Genomic DNA, 26,245 nt, shown 5'->3' with positions numbered 1-26,245 from the left:
AACTGGACTTTATTAAATTACAACCAGTAATGGCAGATGACGGCCATTGGAAACTTGACTGGTGTCCACCAATTAATTTTAATCACTAAAAACGTATAGTGGATAAACCTAAATACACCAATTAAAAGGGACTTTAACAAATTTGCCCCCAGAGTTCACTTAGTAGAGTCAGACAAACAGCTACAAACTAAAGTCACAGATTTCCATTTTATTCCAAGAAATTAAATGTTTCTACTGAGGCAAACGTACTTCTGTTTACTTGGGGATAAAGTGCGCCTGTGTGAAGGGGAATACAACTGCTGAAATAAAACCTAGGATTAGAAAACTTATTGAAACAGTTTTATGTCAAATATTTCAGGAAACAGATTTGTTCCCAACCTGCATCATCTAAAATATTCATGTACAGGTTGTCCCACTTATTGCAAACAGGTTTAATTCATGTCAATATTAACACTTAAAGTTCTAGAAATAGTGCCAGCAAAAGGAAATTTGGAGGTTCATTTCCAGAAATACACCTCAAACCTTCCAGAAAAATGACACAGTAGCTTCCACCCTGAATATTCCACTATCAATCAAGATGTGAATGTAACTACATGTCCCTACCTATTTTGCTGTTATTCCATTTTGTAAAGCTACTGTCAGATGACCTTTCTGCTTGTTAAAACAGGTTTGGTAATTCCCATAGCAATTAGAACAGTGCATTTGAATTGGAATCAATCAAACAAGATCTACATTTGTTGTAAATTATGGTAATATAAAGGTGAATAGAGCTTGTTTTTATGGAAGCTGCCAGGTACCCCCCTCACAGCACTCCTGGATGTCCTGAACTCCTACTTTACCTGCTAACTAATAGGCTTAATGAAACATGCCATTGTGCAGGAATAATACACCCTGCTGCGGTGAATCAATGGTGAAATTGTATTCCTTTCAAATTTTAGAGAAAGGAAAACAATGGTGTAGCAGTTATGACTTTTGAAAGTTTTTAAAATCATGACCTTTAATGTGGCACCCCATTAAGACAATCGATGGAGTTTCTAACTGCCAGAGTGCAACCGTGCTGTGTTTACACAGACATTGATTCAAAGACAGACAGACCATGTAATGAGCAGCGTCTCTGCTGTACATGTGTAAAACTAGTACATTTCGTTTTGATTAATCTTTTTCAACCCAACAGTTGGAGAAATGTATTAGGTCATTCACCTCAAACTAATGTTCCCCTGGTGTATTTTGTAGTCCGTCAGTACACAACTCAACACAAACACTGCAGCGTCATGGTGCAATGTACCCGCCTGAGGGATCACATTTTACACCACAACCAATTTAAAAACCACTCCCAGTGCTCCTCCTCTGTTACTAATGTACCTTTTGTTGAATCTCTTTAGGCAGTTATACATAATTGAGCTGCATGGATTGTTTAAAAAAAAAAAATAACAGAGCCGGATGTTAGAAAAATCTGGTTGGAGGTGGTGCTGTGGTTGACAGCCCTTTGAGATCCACTAAACACATATGATGGAAACAATGTGTTATTTCAGAATAGTGTTGTCAGTGTTTTTCCCTTAGTTACAGTATCAGCAAGACTGAGACTTGAGTGTAATTTATCAGCTAATCTATCAAAGTGATAGGTGCCTCAAGTCTAAATCATTAATAGTCCTAATGTAGTTATACTGACACAGTGAGAAAAAGAAGGATCAGTCGTGTATTCTTTGATTATTCTAGTAACGCTGACCTAGCAGCCTAGTCTATACATAAAAGCTCTTTATGTGGTGTTGTGCTTCCCATTCTGTATGTGATGAGAATGTGAAAACAATCACATTATTTGACAGCTTAATGTGCGGAAGGCTAAATTATTCATGCTAATAAGGACAAAAGGTCAAATGTGTGACTGTCTTGTCTGAACGCATGATAAGGTAATGATTTTTGATTTTCAGAAATTGGTGCTGTTGGATCATTTGTCATGCAACAATAGATGATCTTGTATCTTGAAATAATTTTTCTCAATTCATAATCATCACTTTGTTCTATTGATTGACATGCATCACTGCTGGAGTGTGTGCAATCGCTGGTAATTGGACAGCAGGCTACATGCCAGTTTGTGGTGATATTTTTCAATACTTCCCAGGACTTCTCATGCATCATCATTTCAACTGAGCCAGTGTTCCAAGAGATATGATTCTGCTGTGCTGATATTTAACTCTGCTTGCACAGAGGAACTCGCCCCGACCCCTGCCGCCCCTGCACATTAAACACATGGTGTACCACATTGTCTTCCATCAATTACAACAAATACAATGGCACTTTGTGTCTCTCCAGGAACAGGGTGGGCTCGGCTCTGGGAGGCGGTCACTGATTGGATGCCTCATGTGAAACGGCTGATGATGGACAGCACAGCATGCTTTGTTGAACAGCCTCATCCTTGCTGTAACTCAACCCCATTTTACTTCTAACCTGGTTTTTATATAGTTGACAGAAGCACAAACTTTCCCCACTTTCTGAAAATATAATCCTTATTTAATAACACAAGAGACTACAGGCAGTGATAAGTCTGCTGGTCTTACAGGTTGAGCAAGGACGAGGGTGTTCAGCAGTTTTTGGCACGATGGCAAAGGTGGGCTTTGGCTGAGCCTGGCCCAGATCACAGGCCATCGGCATTTGGGATTAGCCCAGATATGGAATGATGGGTTGACAAACGGTTGATTGGCTAATGAACGGGCTGCTGGCAAGACTCCAGGCATTTGGGTAGGCCCGATCAGCAACTCTTACCACGACAGATATCCGGACTCTTTTGGATGGCCTCCTGAGCTCAGGAGACGGGGGTCTCTCCATGTTGTTGTTTTTCTTTCAGGTGACCAGAGACAAGCACAGAACGTTAACAACAACCTTAACGTCAGTTTAACTAAACAAAACATAAAGTTCCCTGCATCGCTACTTTGACGTGACCAAGTTTCACTGAAATGCTCTGGAAAAAATAAATTAGAAATTGATTTCTGTGAAACAAACCTTTAACAGAATGGTGCAGGAGTGAGGAGTTTTTCTTTAAAGCCTTGCAGGGCTGAGACAAAGTGAAATGGGTTTAGGCTGACTGAGATACTGTGTGTGAGTGCCCTGTAGATGTGTGTGTGTGTGTGGGAGGTGCCATACTGTAGAGCGTGAAGGACTGTATGTGAGAGATAGCATAGGACTGTGTGGGTGTACAGAATGTGTGAATGACAGGATGTGAGCCACGGTGTGTGTGTGTGTGTGTGTGTGAGATGGTGGCGTCGTTGGCTGTATTCGAGGATATGGCTTTCTTACCTCCAGGCCTTCTGTGTCTCGACTGGCGCAGAACAGGTTCTTTAAAGCAATGCCTGAATTATCATGTGGGCCTGAAAGAGAGAGTGAGAATCAAAACAGTGAAACTACAGATATCCCTGGTCCCAGTCTACTACACGTTCTCTAATTATGTCTACTGTTTGCAGACCCAAGTTCATCTAGAGAAGCAATACAACAACAGCTGAATTGTCTTTCTGTCTTGATGATGAACCAAAAGAAGAACCTTGATTTAAGAGGAAAGTTCAAACATGATTTACTGGGTTTCACAGAGATAAAAAGAAGACATGGCTAAATATATTCAAGACTAATTTCACCCTGTAAATTAACATTTACATTTTTCAGTAGCTGTCAGGCTAACTTTGTGTGTAGTCTCCGTTAGTATTCTTCTTCTTGTTGACATGTATTCATTTCCATTTTTTAATCAGGATCCAAAAATGAGCAATGCCATTCTGTCAGTGCAAACCAGTGATGCCAGCTACGACCATTACAACGTTCAATGTTATCAAGCAGAGGAAAGTCCATTAGTCATCTAGCTCAGCTCACATCATTCACTGCAGGACTTTCACATAACATAGCTGTGGCTACAGATTCTGTTTTTGTTTCCACTGTTTTGATTCCACTCTTCCTGCCGTAGGCGACAAGTTTATGGAACTAAATTCCAACAGTGTGCAATGAACCTGCAACTGTGTTCACCAAATTACCATATAGCACACAGAAATGATGTAGTCTGTCCTGTTTTTGCCTCTTCAGTAGCAGATATCTGAATTGGCCAGGCTTCTTAAACATGGCAGAAATGCAAAAAGACCCAAAGCCAGGTTATAAGAAACTCAGGTCTATGGGCTAATATGCTCCTAAAGGGAAAAGGCGGTTCACGAGTATATGGCCTCCACAAAACTACAAACAAAACCAAAGTAAACTTCAGTTGTACTTGGTACTGAACAGACTATACAGACTGGAAGATTATCTCGATTATAAACTCATGATTAAAACATAAAAAGACGCAGATGGAGAGACCCCAGCCTGGCCATTGAGAGTGCTGGATAGGGACAAACAAAAAAGCTGAAAACAAACTGTATCAGTTCTGCCAACAAGCAGATGTAGACGTTGCAGCTTGAACAAAGACAAGAATCAAGCTCTTCACCAAGAGAAAACTCAACAAGCAAGAACAAGAGACACTCAAACCAGAACAAAGGAGGAAAACTGATAGCACATGTAATACCTAAATTATATCTCATGGTACAGTGTCGTTATATTAACAGCATATTAATTTATTCAACAATTTACAACTATTTTTTGTAGCAATGAGAATATTAGTTACTGTATATTCTGAATAACTGTAATAAGTGGAAACTTTATTCAAAATGTTCTTGAAATCTCCACTTTACCTCTAAAATGTATGTAACATTATCTAAATAAGTAGGATAACTGTTATTGTGTGTAGTGTATTCATTATTACTCATTTGTGATCATGGCAAAAGAAGCAGAGATAAAGAGAGGCAGTTGTTTAAAGACAGAGAGGCTGTTAAAGACTCTCCTTCTGCATCAGATAAATCGTGACTGCCTGGTTTGCGTTTCTTACCAGTGGGGATCTCAATGGGTCGCTCGACCACTGAGGATCTCTTCAGAGCAGGTTTGAGGGGCTTCTGAGAAACTGGACGAGCAGGACTTAAGGACGATTCCTCAGTGGAGATCTGTGCAAACACACAAAGAGTTAGGAAAGAGCTTTCCAAAACCGTTGACAGATCAACCCTGTTTTTTTGTCTGTGGACTCATTAGACAAACGGATGTACTGTTACAGGGTGACGAGATGGAGACAAATCAAAAGAGGACGAGAGCTAAAACACTCACAAAGAAGAAAAAGAAACCAGCTGCAAGTGAGACTAAAAAGAAGGCTTCTCATCTTGGCCCTGATATAATGACTTCAATGACTTTCAGTGCTGGCATTTCTATGACCCAGAAATATTTTTTGGGGTATGTTAATGAAGAGAGAGAACATTCTAGTTTAAACCACAATCATAGATTCAGCTGCATTTCTGTAAAGTTTGTGAATTCTTCTTCTTCTTCCTGATGTACTGTCCTGATATAGTCTGTTCATTTATTATTGCTAGCTAGGCTTTTTCTAATATTTTTCCATGTTCTATGTTTCATTTTTACATCATTACATTTTACATGAACAAAATACGTCATATATTTAAAACTCTTTTTTTAAATGAATGATGGAGGAACTGAGCCTACTGAAAAGCTCTGATGCTAAAAATGCATCTTGTTTTAAGGATGGGGTTGACTAAGGTTACCATATTTACTGGTTTAGAGGTTTCTGCCACCATCATATTGACAAAAAGTTGGAGAGAATCACAAATATTTCCAATTTTGGATACAAGTGGCTAAATTTCCTGTAACATTGTACTATCAGGAGGTTTAATATAGAGCTACTCTAAGAAGGTTAGAAGGTATGAAGAAGAATGAAGAAATAAGAAAGATAAGATAAATGAGCAACACACACACACACACACACACACACACACACCTTTCTTCCACCCCCACATCCATGCCTGAGGGTGTTCTACTCAGCCACTCACTACAAACTGATGAAATAGAAATAAAGAAAGAAAAATCGACACCACAGTGGAAGACCTGAAACCAATTTAGACATCTGCCTTAAACCAAGGCTGCTGTTCCCATTTATTTCTCACACTCAACCTCATACAATATCCTTATCGCTGTTATTGATGGCTTAATAAAACATGCTAATGCTCTGAGCTATCAAACTGTCACACACACAAACACACAGTTTGTTTCTGAATGAATTTCACACCATCACCTTCCTCTGCTTTGTTCTGTTAGCACTACCTTCAAGAGCTTATCTTTAAGTGCAACAGATAAATGGCTCTGAAGCTGTTTATTTTTCTTAGAGTATGTTCACTTAACTAATGTATTTCAATGAGCTATGTAAGAAGTTGGGATCCGACACAAACAGGTCTTTGTTTGCAACAAGTTGAGTTGGTTGTTTTCAGTTGAGAAGTTTCTATTGCTTTTTCTTTGAATAAAGATTCTGGTCCAATCATTGCTTATTTGATTGTGAACATATCACAATATACAGAACTTATACAGAAATACTATACTGGTTTAATAATGCAGGGAATTTCAATTCAGGTAGACTAGTAACAGATGTCTGCTGAATCTTTCTTTTGTCTCACTTATAAATCTTTGCTGCTCTGCCTGTGTTAATGCAATTAACTGATTAACTGATAGGTAGGATCAACAGAAAATTTATTTTTATACTTAGCAATAATAATTTAAGTCTATTTTAATCCTCTGAACTGAAAGGATTTTGTCTTGTGATAGTAATCTGAGCATAATTTTATAGGCAGAATAACCATAATCATCAAGAACATATTCTGCATATTAACCAATAAAGAGAAAATATTATTAGTTGTTGTAGGCTGGATAAATTGTTAACAGCTTTTGCCCATTTTTCATGTGATGATAAATGTTTAACCATCCAGTAAACAGCCCAGTTTAGATCAGGGATGGGATTTATAATTAAAATTTTCACTCTGAGCAACACAAGCATGGCAAAAAGTCCAAGGTGGGTTGGTACCTCACTGCATACCACCTCTCTCTACACCCTGAGTGACTTCTGACCTGGAAGCGGACCTCCTGACTGGCCCGCATGTTGCTGTCCTCACTGCTGGGGTTTGACACCTCCGACAGGCGTTTCTTCTCTGCGACAGATCGTTCCCGGATGTACTCCAACCGTCTGGTGCGACTGAGTTGCTGGGAGAGCAGCGACTGGAGCTGGGAACGCTCGATGGAGCCCAACAGGATCATGGACTCTAGGTAAGGAGAAACAGAAAGAAGGGAGAAGTGAGGATAAGGAGAACAAGGGATTATGTCCAAGAAGATGGAAGAGATGGAGAGCAGTAGGGAGTTTTGTGGAGGAGAATGTACAGATATTGAACAACAAAGGAGCAAGAGGAAATAGAGAAGGAGCCTTAGAAGACATAGTGAAACTTGTTTAACACGGGAAGTGTGAACAAGCTGAGTTTACACATACACACACACACTGCAGCACTGCAGAGAGCTCAGCTTAGTTACATAACAAGAACCCCGAATGCAATGATGATGATGAATGTGTATTAACTAGTGTGGGCATGTGTGAGTGTGTGCGCGGCAGTTTGCTTACTTAAAGTAATTGCCTTTGTGACAGTACATGCTGATTATGTATTTGGTTAAATGCCGCAGCTAATTGTTCCTGCACGATTGCATAATTGAAACAGCACTGGAATACCAAATTTGTACTTGAGTGAGGTGGGGAACGCGTGCCAATTAGCAAGCTGTGCACAGGCAAGTTTTTCTATCAATCAATTAATCAATAAATCATTTGGATGAACATGCCACCAAGGTTGCTGGAATTAGTTTTTAGTACAGAGCGAGAAGGAAGCTCAGTCCAGCAGCATCAGCAACATCGAACACAAATATCAACATCATCATCAAATTTACTGATTTCCTGAATATAATGTTGTATATATTAACATATTTTGTAATATGTGTGTTGTACACTGTGCATTGTTCCTGTGTGTCACTAATGACTTTCACTATACATGCACCATTTTATCATTACACAAATGCAACAGGAGAAATTTCTAAATCATTTATTTAAATAAGGCAACTATTTAATTAACATTTCAAGCACCTCTTAAACACCTGTTTTCTGATTTGATTCATAATGATTAGTTAATTAATTAATAAGTAAAAGACTAACTGCAACTTGATTTGCTCATGAATGGGTCAGTGAGTGCAATGATGTGTACGTCCATCTATAGAAAGATGAGTGTACTGATAAATATATACGACCTTTATGGCAGCGTTAGTCATGCAGGACATAAATAAACATACATAAATGTATTCTATATATTGAATAAAACTGATAAGTGGAGAAACGTGTAATGGGTTACTACTCATAAAAGTTAATAGCACTCCCACTCTAAGTGCATGTAAGTTTGTGTCTCACCAGCTGATTCCACTAGGGCCAGAGTCTTCAGGTGGCCTGTCAGCAGGACGTTGTGCAGGTCTCTATAGCAGCAGTTGAGAGTGATGTACCTCACGTCTCTCACCATGATGTCCTCCACACGAATATTATATTTCCTGAGAGCAGAAAAATACAGGAAGAGAAGAAAGATGGAGCCATTAAAGAACCAGTTAACTGAAGAGTCTCAACATATACACAACTGTCATTTCAAAGTTGAATACAATAAATTTTTTTATTAGCCGTCATGGAACTATAGTCACTGAACTATAACCGAGTGAAGTTTTGATACAACTGAGCACAGCACAGACAACTCAATTCACTGCAGCTGAATTCTGCAGCAGGTCAATTCAATGACAGGTTACATTGACACGTCACTGTGACGTGAACGGTAGTGACACTATGGCCATGTGTTTGGCAGAGAGTGGGTGACACAGCGTGAGCAGATCTTGCCTCAGCAGAATCGAACGCCCTGGTACACCAGTCAAATGCTCAGGTTTCTCTTCCTGTCTGAGCTTGCCAAAACCTGCAAAAATGACATCAGCCGCTTCATAGTTACCACTGCCAATTCCTGTAGCCGTGCCAGGACACAGGCTCCGGCCAAGCCTCTGCTCCTTGTTGTGGTGACAAGTCAATACACTGACCTCTATTGAAATTCAAAGTTAATTTGATAAACATTCCTGCAGATCCAATACAATACAACAGAGTTGGTCTAGGACCCAATTAGTAAAACAGTCCAGTACAAGCAAAAGGAAATAGTCCCAATAGATTTCTGTGCTACACAACAAAACCCTAAACAAAGTTTCTCTGTGAATCCGTGCATTATGTGACGCTGCAATGAACCACTAGAGAAAGTTTCAAATGTACCAATACTTTGATTAATGAGAGTATTGAAAGGTCAGTTTACCCAAATTATTAAGATCATTTAATGTGGGATTTTCTGCAGTAGATTATGAGATATATTTCTATATTTATAATATAATATCTACATTAGCAACAATGATATGAGTAAATATTTAAAGGTGTTCCAGGTGACAATTGCCATGCCTATCTCCTTGGTCACTCACTGAGGCAGTTTTCACAAACAGAAGTTATAAAAGAGAGAGAGTGTGAGTAAACTCAACTATGTCATATATTCTCTCCACATGATTGGTCATTCACTGTATAAAGTGAGAATACCAACAAGCCCCTCATTTGAAATATACTGGACACTTTATTTTCCACTTCACTAGACGAAGGGCTTGCTGCCCTGTATTGGCCCTGGATGCGAGTCATCCAGTGCATCTAGTACCTACATAATTCCTGGGCATTCTTGGCTTGGTATCAGCAGGTAATGTTGAGCTTTTGAGGGGTTTGTCTAGATTTCAAGATATTTGCCTCCACAGCGACTGAATGGAGGTGAAAGAAATATTGTTTTTGTGGCCCTTGCAGCATTGAGAAATGACATTACTGTCACCAGCTTTCATTATTTTTTGGACTACTCTCAGAAGTCTTTTCCGTGAGGTCAATGGGGAAACAGGGACACTGGAAAGAGATCTTATTGCAGAAGTTCTTACATTAAACTTTTCAATACTGGGTTCAAAATTGGCTTTACTACTGAAATGGAGGAGTAAGAAATCGTGTTGGTCCATATCAAGTCATAAACTATCCACTGGGCTTAATATCACTGGAGGAATGTGAGAAAATACACATACTATATGCTTCTTTTGTAATTATGGGGAACTGGACATGTGGTAACCAATGTCCTGATTTTACATTTTGGCTTCATCTTTGATGCCACATGCTCACAGTGGCTGGCCACACATCTCTAAGATCACTTGTCAAACAGTTCAGGCCAAAGGCTCCTTTATTAAATTGAACTTTTGTAGCTGCATTTGTTTGTCACTCTTACCATCGTGGCTCACAACACCTTTCTCATTATTTTTCTGCTTATTCAAAACAAGCTCCACATGGAAAATATATTACTTTCTGTGTATCAGAAGCTATTCCTTCTATGAAACCTACTGCTATCAACAACAAATCAAATTTATTTAATGAACTGTGGAAAGGCTGAAACATTGCCATTTTCTATCTGTAATAGTACAAAAAATAAGTATAAAGATCCTTTAAAAAACAACAACTCTTCTTTTCCTGATGGATTCACAGTCTTTTTTTAATTTGCTAGTGGATTTGAGAGAATAACGTAATGCAGGACTCTGACCTGACCATGATTGCTGCCAAGACTAATTTCCCTGAGGATATCAAAGGCAGTTGATGAAATCAGACTGGTTGCCTCTTAACTGAACCTTCTTCTCCTTCACAGGCTCTGTAATACATCTGATCAGTTTGAGCTATAGCGCTTCAAGCCTCAGTTTATAGATTTGAGCAAAGATAAACAGACTTACAGGGTTATAAATATTGGCTTACAGATAATCCATACTGTCCACAGTAGACTAGGGAGGCGAGCACCATTGATGTGCATGTGTGTGAGGGAGTGATAGAAGGTGTGGAAGCCAATAAAAAGTTATCTGTAATGACCAGGAGGAAATATGGTCATTTCCTGTGGTTTTGCTTCCTGTCACACAAGCAGACACAACAGTTGGGCATTATGATGATTACGAAATGCCAAGAAACACAGAGTGGCACTTACTGACATAAGAATACTTCTCTAGCCTCCAACACCAATCATCACAACTAAACACCCAACCCTTCTAACCTTAAGCCTAAAAGTTTCTGAACCTGCTGCAGTTGTGCGAGTCTGCCTAACTGTCTAATAATGAAAGAACGTCCCCATAATGACGACACTGACAATTTTAAATAAGACCACAGTAATACATTTGCGCACACACATACACAAAGACCAATGTTATGTAATTGTTCCCACACACTTAAAAAAAATGCCACTCCAACGCTGAGGGGTACATCCATCAACAGAGAAGAAAAGAGACTGGTCAGAATAAAAATGGGAGAGAGGAGGTGGGAAAGGTTTCATGTGTGCTAGAGGGTATGATTAAAGTGAAGGAGTGGGTAACAGCATGGCATGTGTCGGAAATATGTACAGCATGTAATCTGTGTGTGTGAACGTGTGTGTGTGTGTGTGTGTGTGTGTGTGGTTGCACAGAAATAAAAGAAAAGAAATTTAATTCCCCCCATGTCCAAGGCGGTGTTTGAGCATCATCATGTGTGTGTATAGCATGGGCATGCATTACACAATTGTTCCTATGTGTCAGTGAGGGTGTGGATGGATGGTTGCATGGGTGTGAAATGAATAATTTCTAGTTTTAATAAAAACACATTCAGATTGGAGGGGGGCACATTACCTACAGTGTCTCATTTGCCCCCCTCTACTGCCTTCTCCTCTGTTCTCCTGTGCAGCAGTAATATAACACACACACACACACACACACACACACACGTTCACACGTTAAGGCTTTGTGTGATGGAGACTTGTGCCTGAGAAAGCGAGGTGAGAGGTAGAAGGAGGCAAAAAAGTGAATGAAGAATGGAGGGAAGCAGGAGCTTTCTGCACAGTGAATCAAGTTCATAGTGCGAGTGTTATTAAATATAGATGATTCAGGAAAATTACATTTTGTGGGGGTGACTTTGTGTGTGTGTACTCACTGTTTACACACACAAACACACACAGGAAATTTCTGACAGTTTCTCAATCATCTTTATGCCTCAGCAACTTCAAACATTTTGAAACGTGTCATTATGTTGAGATAATTTGATATTTTTTGATGATCGATAGTCGTGCCATGATTTTCTCACACACAAAACACACACACACACACACACACACACACACACACACACACACAGAAACACACATGCACAGGCTTTTTGACAGTTCCTCAATCATCTTTATGCCCAGGCAACTTTTAACATGTGGAAATTTCATGTTTATCATTAAATCTAAATTACTGTGTTTTGATTATTAATGATAGTCATATGTTATAATGACTGCACATTTAAATTGCCATTGTTTTTTTGTGTAATAGAGCAGAACCAGACATATTGTTTGTTCCACACAATCTTCTTCCTTGCTGCCTGTAATACCCACACTGTAACTTAGATGTACTCACAAGTAGAGATGAGGAGCAAGTAAGAAAAATCAGGTAAGTTCCCTTCTTTCAAACACTACACCTCCTTTCATTTTCACATTTGTAGTCTTTTCACATTTGCTAGAACAAATTTAATAAGACATGAAAATAAACAAACAAAATGATACAGGAAGATGTTTTCAGTTGGATAGGCTGGTTTGGGTTTACTTATTAGGTGTAAATGTTTCTTACCCCATCAAACTTCTTTTTGTTAATTGTACCACTTTCCCACTAATAATGCTTTCACACCAATAACATGCATTATTCCAGATTATTTGGAGCAAGTTCATACAAAAATTATCAATGATGCTCTACAGTCTTGGGGGTTTGCATGGCTGGTACTATGCACGTGTCCACAGTGTGTGCTACATATACAGTATAATCAGCACGGCATAGAAACATGCAACAGCTCATTGACAACACATTAGCCACAGCTACTTTCTCTTGTTCTCTCCACACACAGGACAGCGAAGTGTGGATGTGATGAGGAGGCCAAAGGAGAAGAGCACAGCAGAGATAGTATGAGGAGGAATAGATAATAAAGAGATGTGTGAGATAGTGTGGGGCAACTGAGGTGCTGATGTAGAATGTGAAGGACTCAATTATCAGACAGAGGAGCCACTCTTCAGGGGACGACCACAGAAAATGATAAACAGATGGAGGATGAAACATTGTCTTCCTTACCTCTAATTTCTGAATGATGCAACTTATCTCCACCTAATGACTAATCGGTGAAAACAATAACTTCCAAACAATAAATCAAAAGTTTGTCTGTGTGGTTTCACACAGCTCAGAATACTCCATGCAGATGGAAAGCACATCAAGAATGGTGTGGTTGGTAAAAATGATCAATGGTGTGATGGCAATATAAAACCTATCTAAGGTTGTACCACTAAGCCAGACACCACACCCCATGGTTGGCTTTTATAATGTTAATTTCACATTGTGTGACCTGGAGGGAAGAAAGTTTGCTATTTGGACTTCAAACACTGAAACTAAACACCATGTTTAAAAGCATTAAAACTCACTGTGCAGTTAGTTTTACCTACTGACACTTTAGACTAAGACTGGAAACACACGCACACTATCGGGAACCATTACACACCTAATGAAACTTTAGCATAGAAACAAACAAACTCCTGCACAGAAAATAACATTTCCATACATTTCATACATCTTTTGTTAAACTATGCTTCAAGGTTGGTAATTGATTCACCAGCATGTTCAAACTGTTGGTCCTTTCATCAAATACAAGTGAAACTAGTGTCCAGTTTAGTGGTCAATCATCATTTACCTGTCCTAGAATTAATGAGTAGTACTGTACCAGCATATTTACATCCAAAGTTCCCAATTAAGAGATGTGCTAATGTTTTAAAACCCCTTTAGAGACAAATCTACCAGATTTTCTAAGCCGTTTACCATACTTGCTATTGAAACAGTCTTTTAGACATATAAAATCATCTTCTGTAAACTGTACATACTCATGGTGTCCCCAGCCCAGCTCTGGGAGGTAGGGAAGCTTCTTGATCCTGATGATGGAGTCATACAGGGAGGGCTGCAGGGACTGGGCCACAGCGTTGGCCAGAATCACCGCTATCATCACCGGCAGGATGTGGGAGATCTGTCCAGTCAGCTCGAACACGATGACTGCAGTAGAAACCGTGTGGGTGACCGCTCCTGACAAGGCCGCTGCACCTTTAGGTTGGGGAAAGGACAGTGGGGTGAGAGAAAGAGCAGAGTGTTGTAGAAAAGCAACTGTTCAGATCAGTGGTTTTCAAGGTGGGGTCTGTGGTTCTCTAAAGGGGCCACTGCAAGGATTCAAGGGCATCATCAATCAAAATGAGAGAGTTCAATATTAACACAATTTCAAGTGCAATAAATAATATTTTTACAACCCTACAGGACATAGTAGAGAGAACTGTTCAATAGAAATGATTTCTCACTTTCAAAAATAACCTCCCACCAGATCTGCAAGTTTCTTAGAACTGAAATAGTTTCAGCAAGAAAGGATAGCGCCAAGAGTTATTACAATCTAAACACATTTTGTTCTCAAATAGTAAAAAAGGTGATAAATTACAGTAGCTCTTCATTAAGCACACATTTAGTGATGTCAAGATTGAAAATGGCTCTTGTTCTAGTGTCAGCTGTTTATTCTGAGCGGAATACTATTGTGACTTGATGGTGTCAAAGACACTAAAAATAACCTTTGAGTAACTGAAAAAATATATAAAAACATAAGAATGCACCTAAACATAAGAAAAATTACCTTTCTAATCATGTTTCTATTGTCCAACGTTATCCCACATGCACAGTACAGGTGGCCATATTGTTATGGTTTTTTTTAGCTCAGTATTAGAAAAGCACTGGTCTGTAAAACCATAGAGAAACTTTGAAAATCAATTTACTCAGATTTTCAAAGTTATCATTCTGTTATCAGTTTCCTTGACCAGACCCAGCACTCTCTCCTTTATATAATCTCATCCCAACAAAGTAAATTCACATTCTTCTCCACACAATCTTCTCTCACAACAGCCGTAAGCTAGAAATTGATTTATTCAGCTAATTCAATACAAAAGGGAACCTCAATATTTCCAAATCAATAAAGTTTAGTTAAAGTAAAGTGAAAAAGAGCAATATAAAAGCTGCATTAAAGCATACAGAGCAGCATGGGGCAAAGTGAGACTTCACTGCTCAACAGAGAATCAGACAGATGAAGCCCAATCCAAAGAATGAGATGAACACTGGAAAACAAAATAGAGAACGAAAGCATTAAAATAAATTGAAAAGAGAGAGGAGACCAGAGACAGAAACAGATGGTGGGTGAGAGAGTCTACAAAAACAGGTTTCATTGTTCTTTCTTGTAACTTAATTAAGCCTGTGTTCGTCTGCCTACCCTCCTCAGATAAATGCTACTGCGCCGTCTGCCCATCCTAACATTTAGTCCTTAAAGCGTTCTCTGCTGTGAGATGAAAGAGGCTCATCAGGCCTGCAAAGGGCTGAGTCATCAACACTAGTGCACCATAACAACAAAATCAGCAGCTCAGAAAAATAGCAGCCAACATGCAACAGGGGCCTAAACAGCATGGCTGGAAAAACAGAAGCGCAGCGGAGAGAATCACATCACTGCACCTCACTAGATTCAAAACTTCAGGAAGGATGGAAATGAAGTGACAGCACTTGCTGGCAAGAGTATAAATTCTGATTTACTGTATAGGCCTGATATTTTTTTTAAAGAAACTTTCTGTGTGGAGTCTGCATGTTCTCGCCTCAGGTTTCCTCTGGATATTCTGACATGCAGTTAGGTTGATTGGTGACTCTAAATTGCCCATAAATGTAAATATGAGTGTGAATCGCTGTCTGTCTCTGTAGGTCAGCTATGACTATGCCTGTGATACCCTGGTCTCCTGTTCACGGTTTACTCTGCCTGTCACTGAATGACAGCTCATTTTGGCTTTGGCACTTCCCTGACACATAACAGAAAAAGCAGTTAGGATAATAAATGGATGGAAGTGATCTGATCTTCAGTAGAGTCACATATATCAACGAACACATGATCATAATCTTTCATCTCTTTATTGAACATACTCATTTAACATGGAATAAGTAAGTGCAATTGTTTAATAACTGGTTCAACCACCTTTAAGCACTTTCTGTAGCTGTGGATTAGACCTGCACAATGCCCAATGTCCAGGAGGAACTTTGGACCTTACAGGACTGCCTCAGCGTAACCATATTATTAAGAATATGGAGTAAGAAGTCTGAAAGCAGCATAATGTAAATGACAATAACAACAATAAAACAAAATAATACATTGTTTATTTACTGAGAGTCTGAAGGTATTCATTTTACTCTTTATTTATAGATATTTTGATTCATGTCAGGACAGAATAGGTCTGAGCCACTTGATTATATTCTATGAAGTCAACAAAATCTTAGGAGCACTTTACAGCAACACTACAAAGTGATGGTTTGTTGTTTTGTCATGTGGTGTCTGAAGCGTTTTTCAGGTAATTTCTTTTTTGTTAAGTGTTTCCCGGTGTTCTTGTGAATGTAATTCCATTGTCTCCTTTAATCAGGGTCCATTTTGAATGTTATCTTGGAGATGTAAATCGAGGCAATGGACTGCAGGAAATATTCACCTTGATTCATTTTCTAATAGTAGTGAAATGAAAAGTAAAATATTTCAGTCAAGTGGAAGCACTGATGTCTCACAGAAACTAATGAGTAGTAAAAATGTATTGACAGTATACCATCTTGAAAAGACTCAATCATTTAAAAGCAGCTCACTGGTTTATGAATGCGAAATATTTTTGTGTAGGAGGCACAAGTGTCAGAACTCCAACTTTTAATGATCCAAATAAAACAAAATGATACTATCACGAGTATCATGAGAGCAAAAGCTAAAAATGGCTTTAAAGAAATAATTAGATTAAAAAAAAAAGAAGAGCTGAGAATCTGATAGGTGTCTTTAAACGTACCCACAACAGCGTAGCCTCCTGGCACTATGGGGTAGATGGTGCCATCTGAGTGAATGCCATCTGGAAACCAGGCTGCCATGCTTTCTCCAACCAGACGACCAAATGCTGCCCCTGAAATACACACACACACACACACACAGAGAAACAGAGATTTATAATACGTTTTGGGCTTAGTATCATTATGTGGCACTAATTGAAAAACATTATTTCACTGAATTACTGTTTTAACATGACAGTGTTTTTCCTAATGAAAGAAATAAAAGATTTAAAACCATTAACTCAGTTCTCTTTCTAGTGAATGAATACATAAACATGTTCTTTTTCAAACCTCGCTCGGTGTCTCACTAGGGGAAGCACCGCTGTGACTCACACGACCACATGATTTAATACTTAATAAAGTTGATATTGTACAAGATTGACATTGTACATGTAAGGTAAAGTCACTGTTACTAAGTCTGCTAGAGTCAGGCTAGCCACTGTTTCTACTAAGAACTACTACTGAGCTGTTATTAGCTGTTATCATTACTGCCACACCTTATTTGTAACAGACACGACTGGGATCAATCTAATGCTACTCAAACTCCCAGCTAGAAAGTTAATTCGGGCATTTCCAAATAAAAGTAAATTACTTTTAAATGATTAACAATACTATTGATATTTGTTGTTTCTAATAATTAACATTTCTACCCAAGTTCTCTCTGACAGATGCATAAACTTATACTGGTCTAATACACACATACACAAAGCCATTTTCTTCTTACCAATGAGAAATACTGGCATAAAGGCTCCGCAGGGCACTGGGAGGGTGGTGGCCAGGGCAGACATCCAGAACTAAGAGAGAAAAAGACGCAGATAAAGAAAGAAGACAGAAAAAAGAAAGAACAGGGTGGCATTTCAATTAGTGTCAGACTACCATCCTGTGTGCCCCTAGACGATAGCCACGTTCAATCCTCCAGCAGGAGTGAGGAGGCAACCATGCGAGGCTTATTGCTGGGGTTAGATTGAGCTGTCATTTTCACTTTTCATTTGACAAAGACCCTGAAATGGACCTTGGGTAATGAGTGGGACACGTCAATTGGCCAACAGTGTGCCACACGAAAGGAAGAGACTGCTAATTAGGAAAGACAAACAGGGAAATGTCACCATTGACAATGCGTGGGCTTTCTTGTCAGGTGTGTGTTTGTGTAAGTCTTAAAAGAACTGGTATGGTTATTTCTGGATAGATACAGGAAGTATTTAGGATAGTTGTACTGTACAGTATCATTCTAATAATCCAATATGACCTCCAGTCATAGGTATGTTCTCCCTGAAATTCAACAGAAGCTCTACACAGCTCGTGTAATATTGAATTTTTCTAAAATAAATTTAGGATGCATCATTACATCCTTAATGCTGGAGGTGAACAACACTAACTGCACTAGTTTTTAATTACATACAGTCTGTACATTGGATATTTGGTGAATAAACGGTAAAAAGATCGTCCAACAGTCAGATATGCGGGAATAACAGGGCAAAGATTAACTCGAAACAGTCACAAGCATACTGCAGTGATAATTTTTAGTTGATTTTGTTTGACTTTTTTTCTTGTTCAAACTGTATTTAAAGCACAAAAATACATTTCCACCATTTATTTAACAAAGAGCCAAAATGTTGAGGGTTGAAGATATGTGCATGCACAAATAAGAAGTATGAATTAGAGTATTGTACAAGCCATTACACAAACCTCATTAATGTAATAATCTCACGGTTTCAAATAGACTTTTTAATTACACTCATTGCTCTGTCTCTCTCCATCCCTTCATTCTCTCCCTCTCTTTTCTGCTCCCTCTGCTCTGTCTATAGTTAGCTGTAATTAAGGCCGGCTGCCATGGTGAAGTAATGGATCCTTTTCTGTAACCCTACAACGCTGCCGTTTTCACACCCTGCACTGCGCATACACACACCCACGCACACACCACGAGACAGAACCAGTGACGAGAATCGGAGTTGAACATGGCCGGGTGCCAGAGACACAACCAGTTGAATACACAAAATAGGCCTCATGGGAAAATGAGAGTCATGGGAATAATTCTCCTAATTTCTCCTGGATTATCTTCAGCTTCTTCTTCTTCCCATGTGCCAGTTGTTCCTCCCAGTCAGTTAAACCTTAAAGAGAACTGGAATGATTTAAAGGATCTGGGAAGAATAACACAACACAGGCTTAACTTTCTTATAGAGGACATGAACTCTGAGCACACTATGCTTAGACCGCGCAACATATCCTCATACAATTTAAAAAAATTAATAAATAAAACCACACTGAGGTTAATTTAACAATTCTCCAGTGCATTCAACACCATCTGGCCTACACTGCTGGGAGTGAAATTAAAAAACATGCAGATTGACACTCCCATGATTTTGTGGATCATAGACTACCTCACCAACTGCCCCCAGTATGTCCTCCTGCAGAACTGTGTGTCTGATACTGCGGTCTGTAGCACTGGTGCTCCACAGGAGACAGTTCTGTCTCTGGTCTTCAGGTACAACTCAGAGACCTGCCATCTTCAGAAGTTGACTCTGCAGTTGTAGGATGTTTTATAATGTGGATAGACATCTTTACAAAAACTACTACAGCTAAAACATAAACTGCACGTTTTAATTGGTCCAGCTGATAAGTGTGTAATCTTAGGATCACTGTTCTTATCCAGCATTCAGTGGATAAGAGGACGCAGCTCTTCTGTAGATGACAGTTTAATCTGAACCAGCTGCTTGTTTACCTGTAAACCAGGTGAGTGTGACAGGATGCTGGCTGCAGTTACTTCTCTGCCCTTATAGGACATGAGAGTTAACCATGGCAACCACATCATAAGATCACCGCCTGCAGACTTACAGCAGCCCATGTGTCCCCCTTCAGGTGGCTCAGGGGGGCGGACTAATTGCCACTAAAGACACAATCCCCTTTAGTTGAAAATGGGGGTTTTTGCTGCTTCAGTGTTACAAGAAGTATTCAGTTGTAATAACACCTCAAAGAAAAACTGTAGCTTAATTAAAAGACTAGGTTTTGCCATTTTTTTTTTATTTATTCTTTTTTAAATAAAAGTACTATGGATCTAGTACTATAGTTGGTGCATTTACACGTTTAGAAGCAGAATTTAAAGTGCATGTTTCTGCGCAGTTTAACCTAAAACAATGTACTGTATTTAACAAGTGATTGCACAGTATGCCGTGTATCTTATTCTCAATCTAATATATTCTTCTTAATTTTTAGCTAGTTACTAGTTACATGTGATTTAAAAGTAGCATAATCTTGATTTGAAAGTAGCCTAGTAGTGTGTGTACTGCATATTTATGTAAACCACAACCAATATCCAATAAGGGTTAAATTCTTATTAATTTTTGTTATGAATAATGATCATGCACATGCAATATTTATTATATTATGTGTGTCCTGTAAATGGTAAAATCATCTTTATATATTAAACTGTACAGCAGTAAATTTGTAGATGCAACGTGGGTCATTCTGCCCTGTCCAGCAACCTGATCATACATAGTTAACTGTATACATAACATTATGTAACCAAGTATTTCTCTGTGTACAAGACTTGAGGTCAGAAATAAAACAGCCTGATGATATGTCTAAAACATAACTCACACAAAACTGCATCAATCTCATTTAATCTAAACGCTCCTACCAGGAAGAATCAGCGCAATCTCATGCACAGTATAACTCAACAGGGGTGTATTTTACAAGGTTCTTCTGAAAGACCTCCTACAGTTTAGGCCCTAGAGCCAGAGTCTAAAGCACATTTACCATAACGAGAAAAAAGCAGGCGGATAGTTTTCATATTTGATTCTTTTAGCTCCTTTTGAACTCACATAGTATGACAGTATAATTGGGAGTTAATGGTTTTTGACGAGACACATTAGCATTTCCGGACATATTTCTGTGTCCCTTATTTGCTCTATTACTATTTATGTACTATCCATTGATATATCCATTTATTTGCAGCAGGAATGACTCATTTTCCCCTGGAGGAGTCATTAATTTTTCATCTAATCTAATCTAATGTAATCTACTAAGTGTACATCTCACTGAGGTAGTACTCAACCCTCAAAAAATGAGGATCTGTGACCTCCAACTGAAGGGAGACTTCAATAAACCGAAGCAGCAGCCTTAAGGCAAGGAAAGCAAACCAAGACTTGACTGGATTGATTGGTTTAAAAACATGGATGCGCTTGAAAAAAGAAAAAGAAAAAGGAAAGAAGTGGAAAAGAAGCTCTTACATGGAAACCTCATGCATTAAAATGAAAATAAATATTACTTAATGAGCAAAATAAAAGTTATAAAGCCGTTGTGTTAGACTAAAAATAAAAAAAATCAATCAGTATGTGACTCAGATGTCATAATTGGACATGATTGGAAATGCATTTTATATTTCTAGCTGGATTCGACTGCGACTTGGTGACTCAGACAGAATATTTGCACCATCTCTGCCTAAATCTAATGTGTGGCAGCAGAAATGAAGTTCAATTAGGAATTGACTTGGGAGAAGACACAGCTTGTATTAATAAGGCTGCTTCAATCATCATTATAGTTAGTGCTTCTTTTACTGTCTTACTAAGAAAAATGTAGCCTCTATGATAGTCGCTGACGATATTGGTAGCCACATTAGTTTTACTGCAGTTAATATTGACTGTGAGGATGATAAAAGATAAATCTGAAACTTCGAAAGCTGAATTTATAGTTATTAATATACAGTTATATAGAGTTCCAGCGTAGCTACAGAGCCGACACTCACGCTTGATAGTCAAGACAATATTAAATATTATATATAATATTATATTATGTTAAAGAAAGGCTCAGTACCACACAGCAAAAAAAGAAACACAGGAGTTACACTGGAGCAGCCTCCTATTCAAGAGAGTGACCCACTGTTGTTTGTCACATAGTAAACGGTGCCATCAGCAAATGAACTACAATAAATCTAAACCTATGCTGTTGGTACTTGCAGCAGGACTCCCATGACTCCCTTACATCAACTATAAATTTAGGAAGGCAGCTGGGAAGAGGTAGAATTTGGCTGCAGTAACTCTGTGGCAAAGATTGGTGACAAAAAACTACAACAAAAAAATATGACTGAATTTCAAGATGGGATTTATAAAAGGGGTGGTTATGGACAAATCACCACAAATCATCACAAGTCACAAGAGACTCTTTATTTATTTCTAAGTTAAAACTTAGACTTTTCTCCTGCAGCTGGTTAACAGCTCTATTATGAGAGGAAAACCGGTGTGAGTGTGAGAAGGACAATACTGCATCTTCGTGTTTGACTTACTCTTATTGCCCTTTAGAACATCCTATTCCCATTCTTAAAGTCATTTTCAACAGCCAACCAGTTCAATATAAGCATCTGAAGGCGATTATTGGGCACTGACAACAATCATCGCCATTATCTCCTCAGGTGAAGAACAAGAAACTGATGGAGTGCCTTTAAATGGCCATTTGGAACTAGTCCAGTTAACCTCTATATAAACTGTGCAGCTCAGATGTATCTGCTATTGCAGTTTCTGCTGATCTATGCATTTATAGCTATAATTTAAAGTAATGTAAAGACACAAGCAACTGTAGAACATGAGTAAAGCATCTGCTCCTTGTGTAGTATGCAAAGGAAGAAACAGAGAGGGAATATTCATTAAAGCAAACGGGCAACCAGAGTAACTGCATATTTATGGAAATGATCAATACTACACTGATTTTTCAGATTTTACTAAAGGATGCACAAATGTTCACGATCATCTCCTTCATTTTAAAAATAATTCCTCCTACTTCTCAGTGAACTTTAGATAAATCAATACATCATTGCTGCTGCTGAAGCCATTGTATGCAGATTCTACAGACAGTAGTGGACAACAACAGATTTCTCTAGCCAGTCGGTTGCAAGCAGATGGGCTCAGTCTACGTCTTTAGGAGGCTGTAAAAGGCCCTTTAAATATGCATGAAAAATGTCAGCCACATACAACGACAGTGTTTGTATGCGTTATAAAGAAAACATGTAAAATCAGACTGTTACGCTATTCTAACTGTTGCCTAATGGGTTTTAGCAAATGGTAAGTTGGCTCAGAAAAATATTATTATGTGAGCACTAGACTTCTTGACGCCACTTGTCAAAGCCTGTGTAGCACAGTTTAACGCTTACCATCCTCTTCTCGTCCCTCTGGTCTTAACTAGTGTTGATTTATTGTTATTTACTGCTTTTTAAAATAAAACATCAAGGTGGACACGAGGACAGAAAAAAGAAAACTACAAAAAGTGGTTGTACTGTAGCAGGGAGAAGGGAAGGATACTCAGTTCAAGGGTGTCAGGTTTGACGCAGTATCCAGGACATTCATACGCTATTTAATTTGTCAGTCATCCGGGAGTCCTCTGTGCTTGTGTGTGTATATCACTTTCAGAGGACAGTCTATCGCCTGGGGGCCTCTAGGGACCCTCAGGGGCCCTTCTTCTATTCCCACTCCAATTACTGTCCTGCTAGCTCTCTGTCACTCTGAGACACACACACACACACTGACATCATAACAAAACTCACTTAGGCTGGAGGACACACGCACACACACATACACACACACACACACCTGTATTAATAAACACATCCCTCACTGAGAGCTGTTGATGTGCATAATTGCACACCGCTAAAAATAGCATTTAACTTCAAAGCATGTCAAATTAGTTTGCAAGTTTGTGCGTTTGTAAGGTTGTCGATTTAAGGTGTTCAAAAACCTACAAATACACAAACTTTCTCGGCACCACAGCTAACACTTCTCTGCCTCACAACAGGTGGAGTGAACTTTGCAAAGAGCAACATTTTCAACCTTTTCACTTTTGACACATTCTTCGTTTCTTGTTTGCCACTGTTCAAAAACGCTTAATTACAGTATTTATATATGTGGCGGCTTCATTTGCTGACCTGTCGGCAAGAACTTCCTGACAACAGAGGCTATCTTTACACCTTCACTTTCAAAAGTTCAGCAACTGGAATGAGGCGCAAGATGGCTGCCACGTCGGATAAAAGAACCATTCATTACCAAAGAGGGAGAGGGAGAGAGCAATCTCCTCTTTGAAAATCACCAGGCTCAATCCAGGAAAACCAAAGGCTGTAATTAGACACAGCCATTACAGCCTCACTTCGAATGCTGTGTGTGCGTGTGTTATGAGACTCTGGAGTGTGTGTGTGAGAGAGGGCATGAGTCAGTGCATGCCCACAGACAGATGTGGAGAGCAACTTGATGAGATTTATGCAGGTGGGTGATTAAAGTTAGAAACATGTGTATGTGTTTTTGGCCTTAAATTTGTCTCACCTATATGTCACATATAGGAAATGCTGCATCTGTCTTTTGTCGCCCCATATATACCTAAACAAATGTGCACATGCACTTGCACACACACACGGATTTGAACATCACATTGAGAGGAATAACGCTGAAAGCCTTCACACCATTTCGCTAAAGGACAGAAGGAGGATGGAAGTGGGACACACACATGCACATTAATAGAATGAGGGAGTGCACAGCTGCGTTTCATCAGGAAGAGCTGATTCAGTGAAACTTGCTTTACAAATTAAATCAGAATTGGCTTCTTAGTGTCATTTTTGGAGATACCTGACAGACAAAAGCCGAGAGAGATGTTCTCTTTTGTACTGTTCAGAAACAATGACAGTGAAGAGACAGTGAATCAGTTTCTGCCATTACTGCAGCGCTGATTGTCACGCCATCAGTTTCTGTGCTTACATAACTCGTAACTGAAGTCTCTGGTCTGGGAGACGCTTGTTTCACTACGTGTTTTTAAAATCACATTTTGCAGTAGTTCAGCTTAACTTATTTGTGCTTTGGGCATTTTTTAGATACACATGAAGGGTCGTTAACCATTTTATTTGTCCACTTCAACTATTGTATAGATGTTCAGATTATTTAGTTTCACTTTAAAGGTATGAATATAATTTAAAATATCTCATTGTACAAAAACTTTAATACCCTTCAATATAGCAATACTGAATTACAAATGAAAGTGTACAAATAATTTAAGGTGCTATATTAATTATACATTAACTGGGACATTTGTATATATACTGTATATATATTTATTATGAATGACAAACTAATCTTAAACAAAGCCGAAACTACTGTAATGAAGTCTAATTAAACAGTGCAATAGGGCAGTAGTATTAACCTCAATTTAGTATTCAATGATTTCAAATTAAATGCTATTTGTTAACATCTTCCTGAGCTTCTTTTTGTAATTATGATTTTACCTGACTATGTTAATTTGCATGTACACAATCTTGTCTCTTTCGCTCTCTCTCTTCCTCTCCCTCGCTCACGCAGTGCAGCTCTTGATGCAGCGAGGAGAGATTTACAACCTTTGATTTTTAGACTCAGAAAGGAAATAAATAAAGGTTACATAAAGAAAGTCAATGTAATCACTGCACAAACCACATTCTCCGCCAGCAGCCCTTAAACCGAAACTGTAACTGCAGCAGGCAGGAGTTCATCTGGGCTCCCAACCTTCTTTGTGGCCTCTTTTTGTCATTGAGACCAAAACAGAAACAACAGAAGGGTGGCCAAACTTTGGCATTTTTCCTCATGAGAGAAAAATGAATATATAGTAACTGCTTGTGTTTTTCCACCGAGGCCAAGAGTGCAGTGGCTTCTATGTTAAATCACAGCAGTCGTGCCTGTTCCCTCCCGGCGACCCGTGGGAGTTCAATCAGATACTGATACTTTCACTGCCCAAACACCCCTCATGTCTCTTACCTCAGCAAAAATAAAGTCACCTGGGACTCAAAGTTACTATAAGGATGACTTTTGCTGTTTAACTGACCTCAAACCACCCCAGTATTTCCATTTACAGACATTTATTAGGAGCTTGTGGTTTTGGAGGTCCTCGAGTATGTGCTCTGTAGATACTTTCCAACATTTGTCCAATTAGTCTGCATCTGTGCCTCTACATGAACTAAGATGATGCTAAAAAACAACTCTTACATTACTTTGTGACTTACACCTTAAGTGTTGCTACAGTTTATGTTCCCCTTTATTTTTTTTCATCTTGATTTAATTAACACCTATAATGGTAAACACAAAGTGCTGTTAAGCACTGCACTGTTAACAGTGCCTAAAACTGAGAAGCCCCCAGCTTATTTAGAGAGAGAACATGTTTTATAAGTTTCATCAGCATTGAATGATCCTGAAGGATCCTGCTCAGGACAGTAGGTGCTGTACATTGTGGCCACATGAAGCCAAAGTGTCTTTAAGACTCAGTTCTTTCATTTGACCCTAATTATTAAACAGTCAGCACAGAGAGAACCCTAGACTCA

General features: G+C 38.9%; 1 protein-coding gene across 1 annotated transcript in view; it reads right to left on the bottom strand.

The window, feature by feature from the left end:
- The window catches only part of clcn2c (chloride channel 2c), a 112,930-nt gene that overhangs the window by 16,140 nt on the left and 70,545 nt on the right, over positions 1–26,245 (bottom strand). Inside the window, exons 13-19 of the mRNA XM_026367023.1 lie at positions 17,660–17,729; positions 16,899–17,009; positions 13,902–14,115; positions 8,324–8,457; positions 6,955–7,145; positions 4,889–5,000; positions 3,292–3,362 (exon numbers count right to left, since the gene is read on the bottom strand). Coding sequence (XP_026222808.1) covers positions 3,292–3,362; positions 4,889–5,000; positions 6,955–7,145; positions 8,324–8,457; positions 13,902–14,115; positions 16,899–17,009; positions 17,660–17,729 — 903 coding nt within the window. The remainder of the gene's footprint in view (positions 1–3,291; positions 3,363–4,888; positions 5,001–6,954; positions 7,146–8,323; positions 8,458–13,901; positions 14,116–16,898; positions 17,010–17,659; positions 17,730–26,245) is intronic.

This window comes from Anabas testudineus, chromosome 13 (assembly GCF_900324465.2).
Source record: "Anabas testudineus chromosome 13, fAnaTes1.2, whole genome shotgun sequence".
Classification (NCBI taxonomy): domain Eukaryota; kingdom Metazoa; phylum Chordata; class Actinopteri; order Anabantiformes; family Anabantidae; genus Anabas; species Anabas testudineus.
Note: the sequence above shows the minus strand (reverse complement) of the source record. Positions and strands in the feature narration are given on the sequence as shown.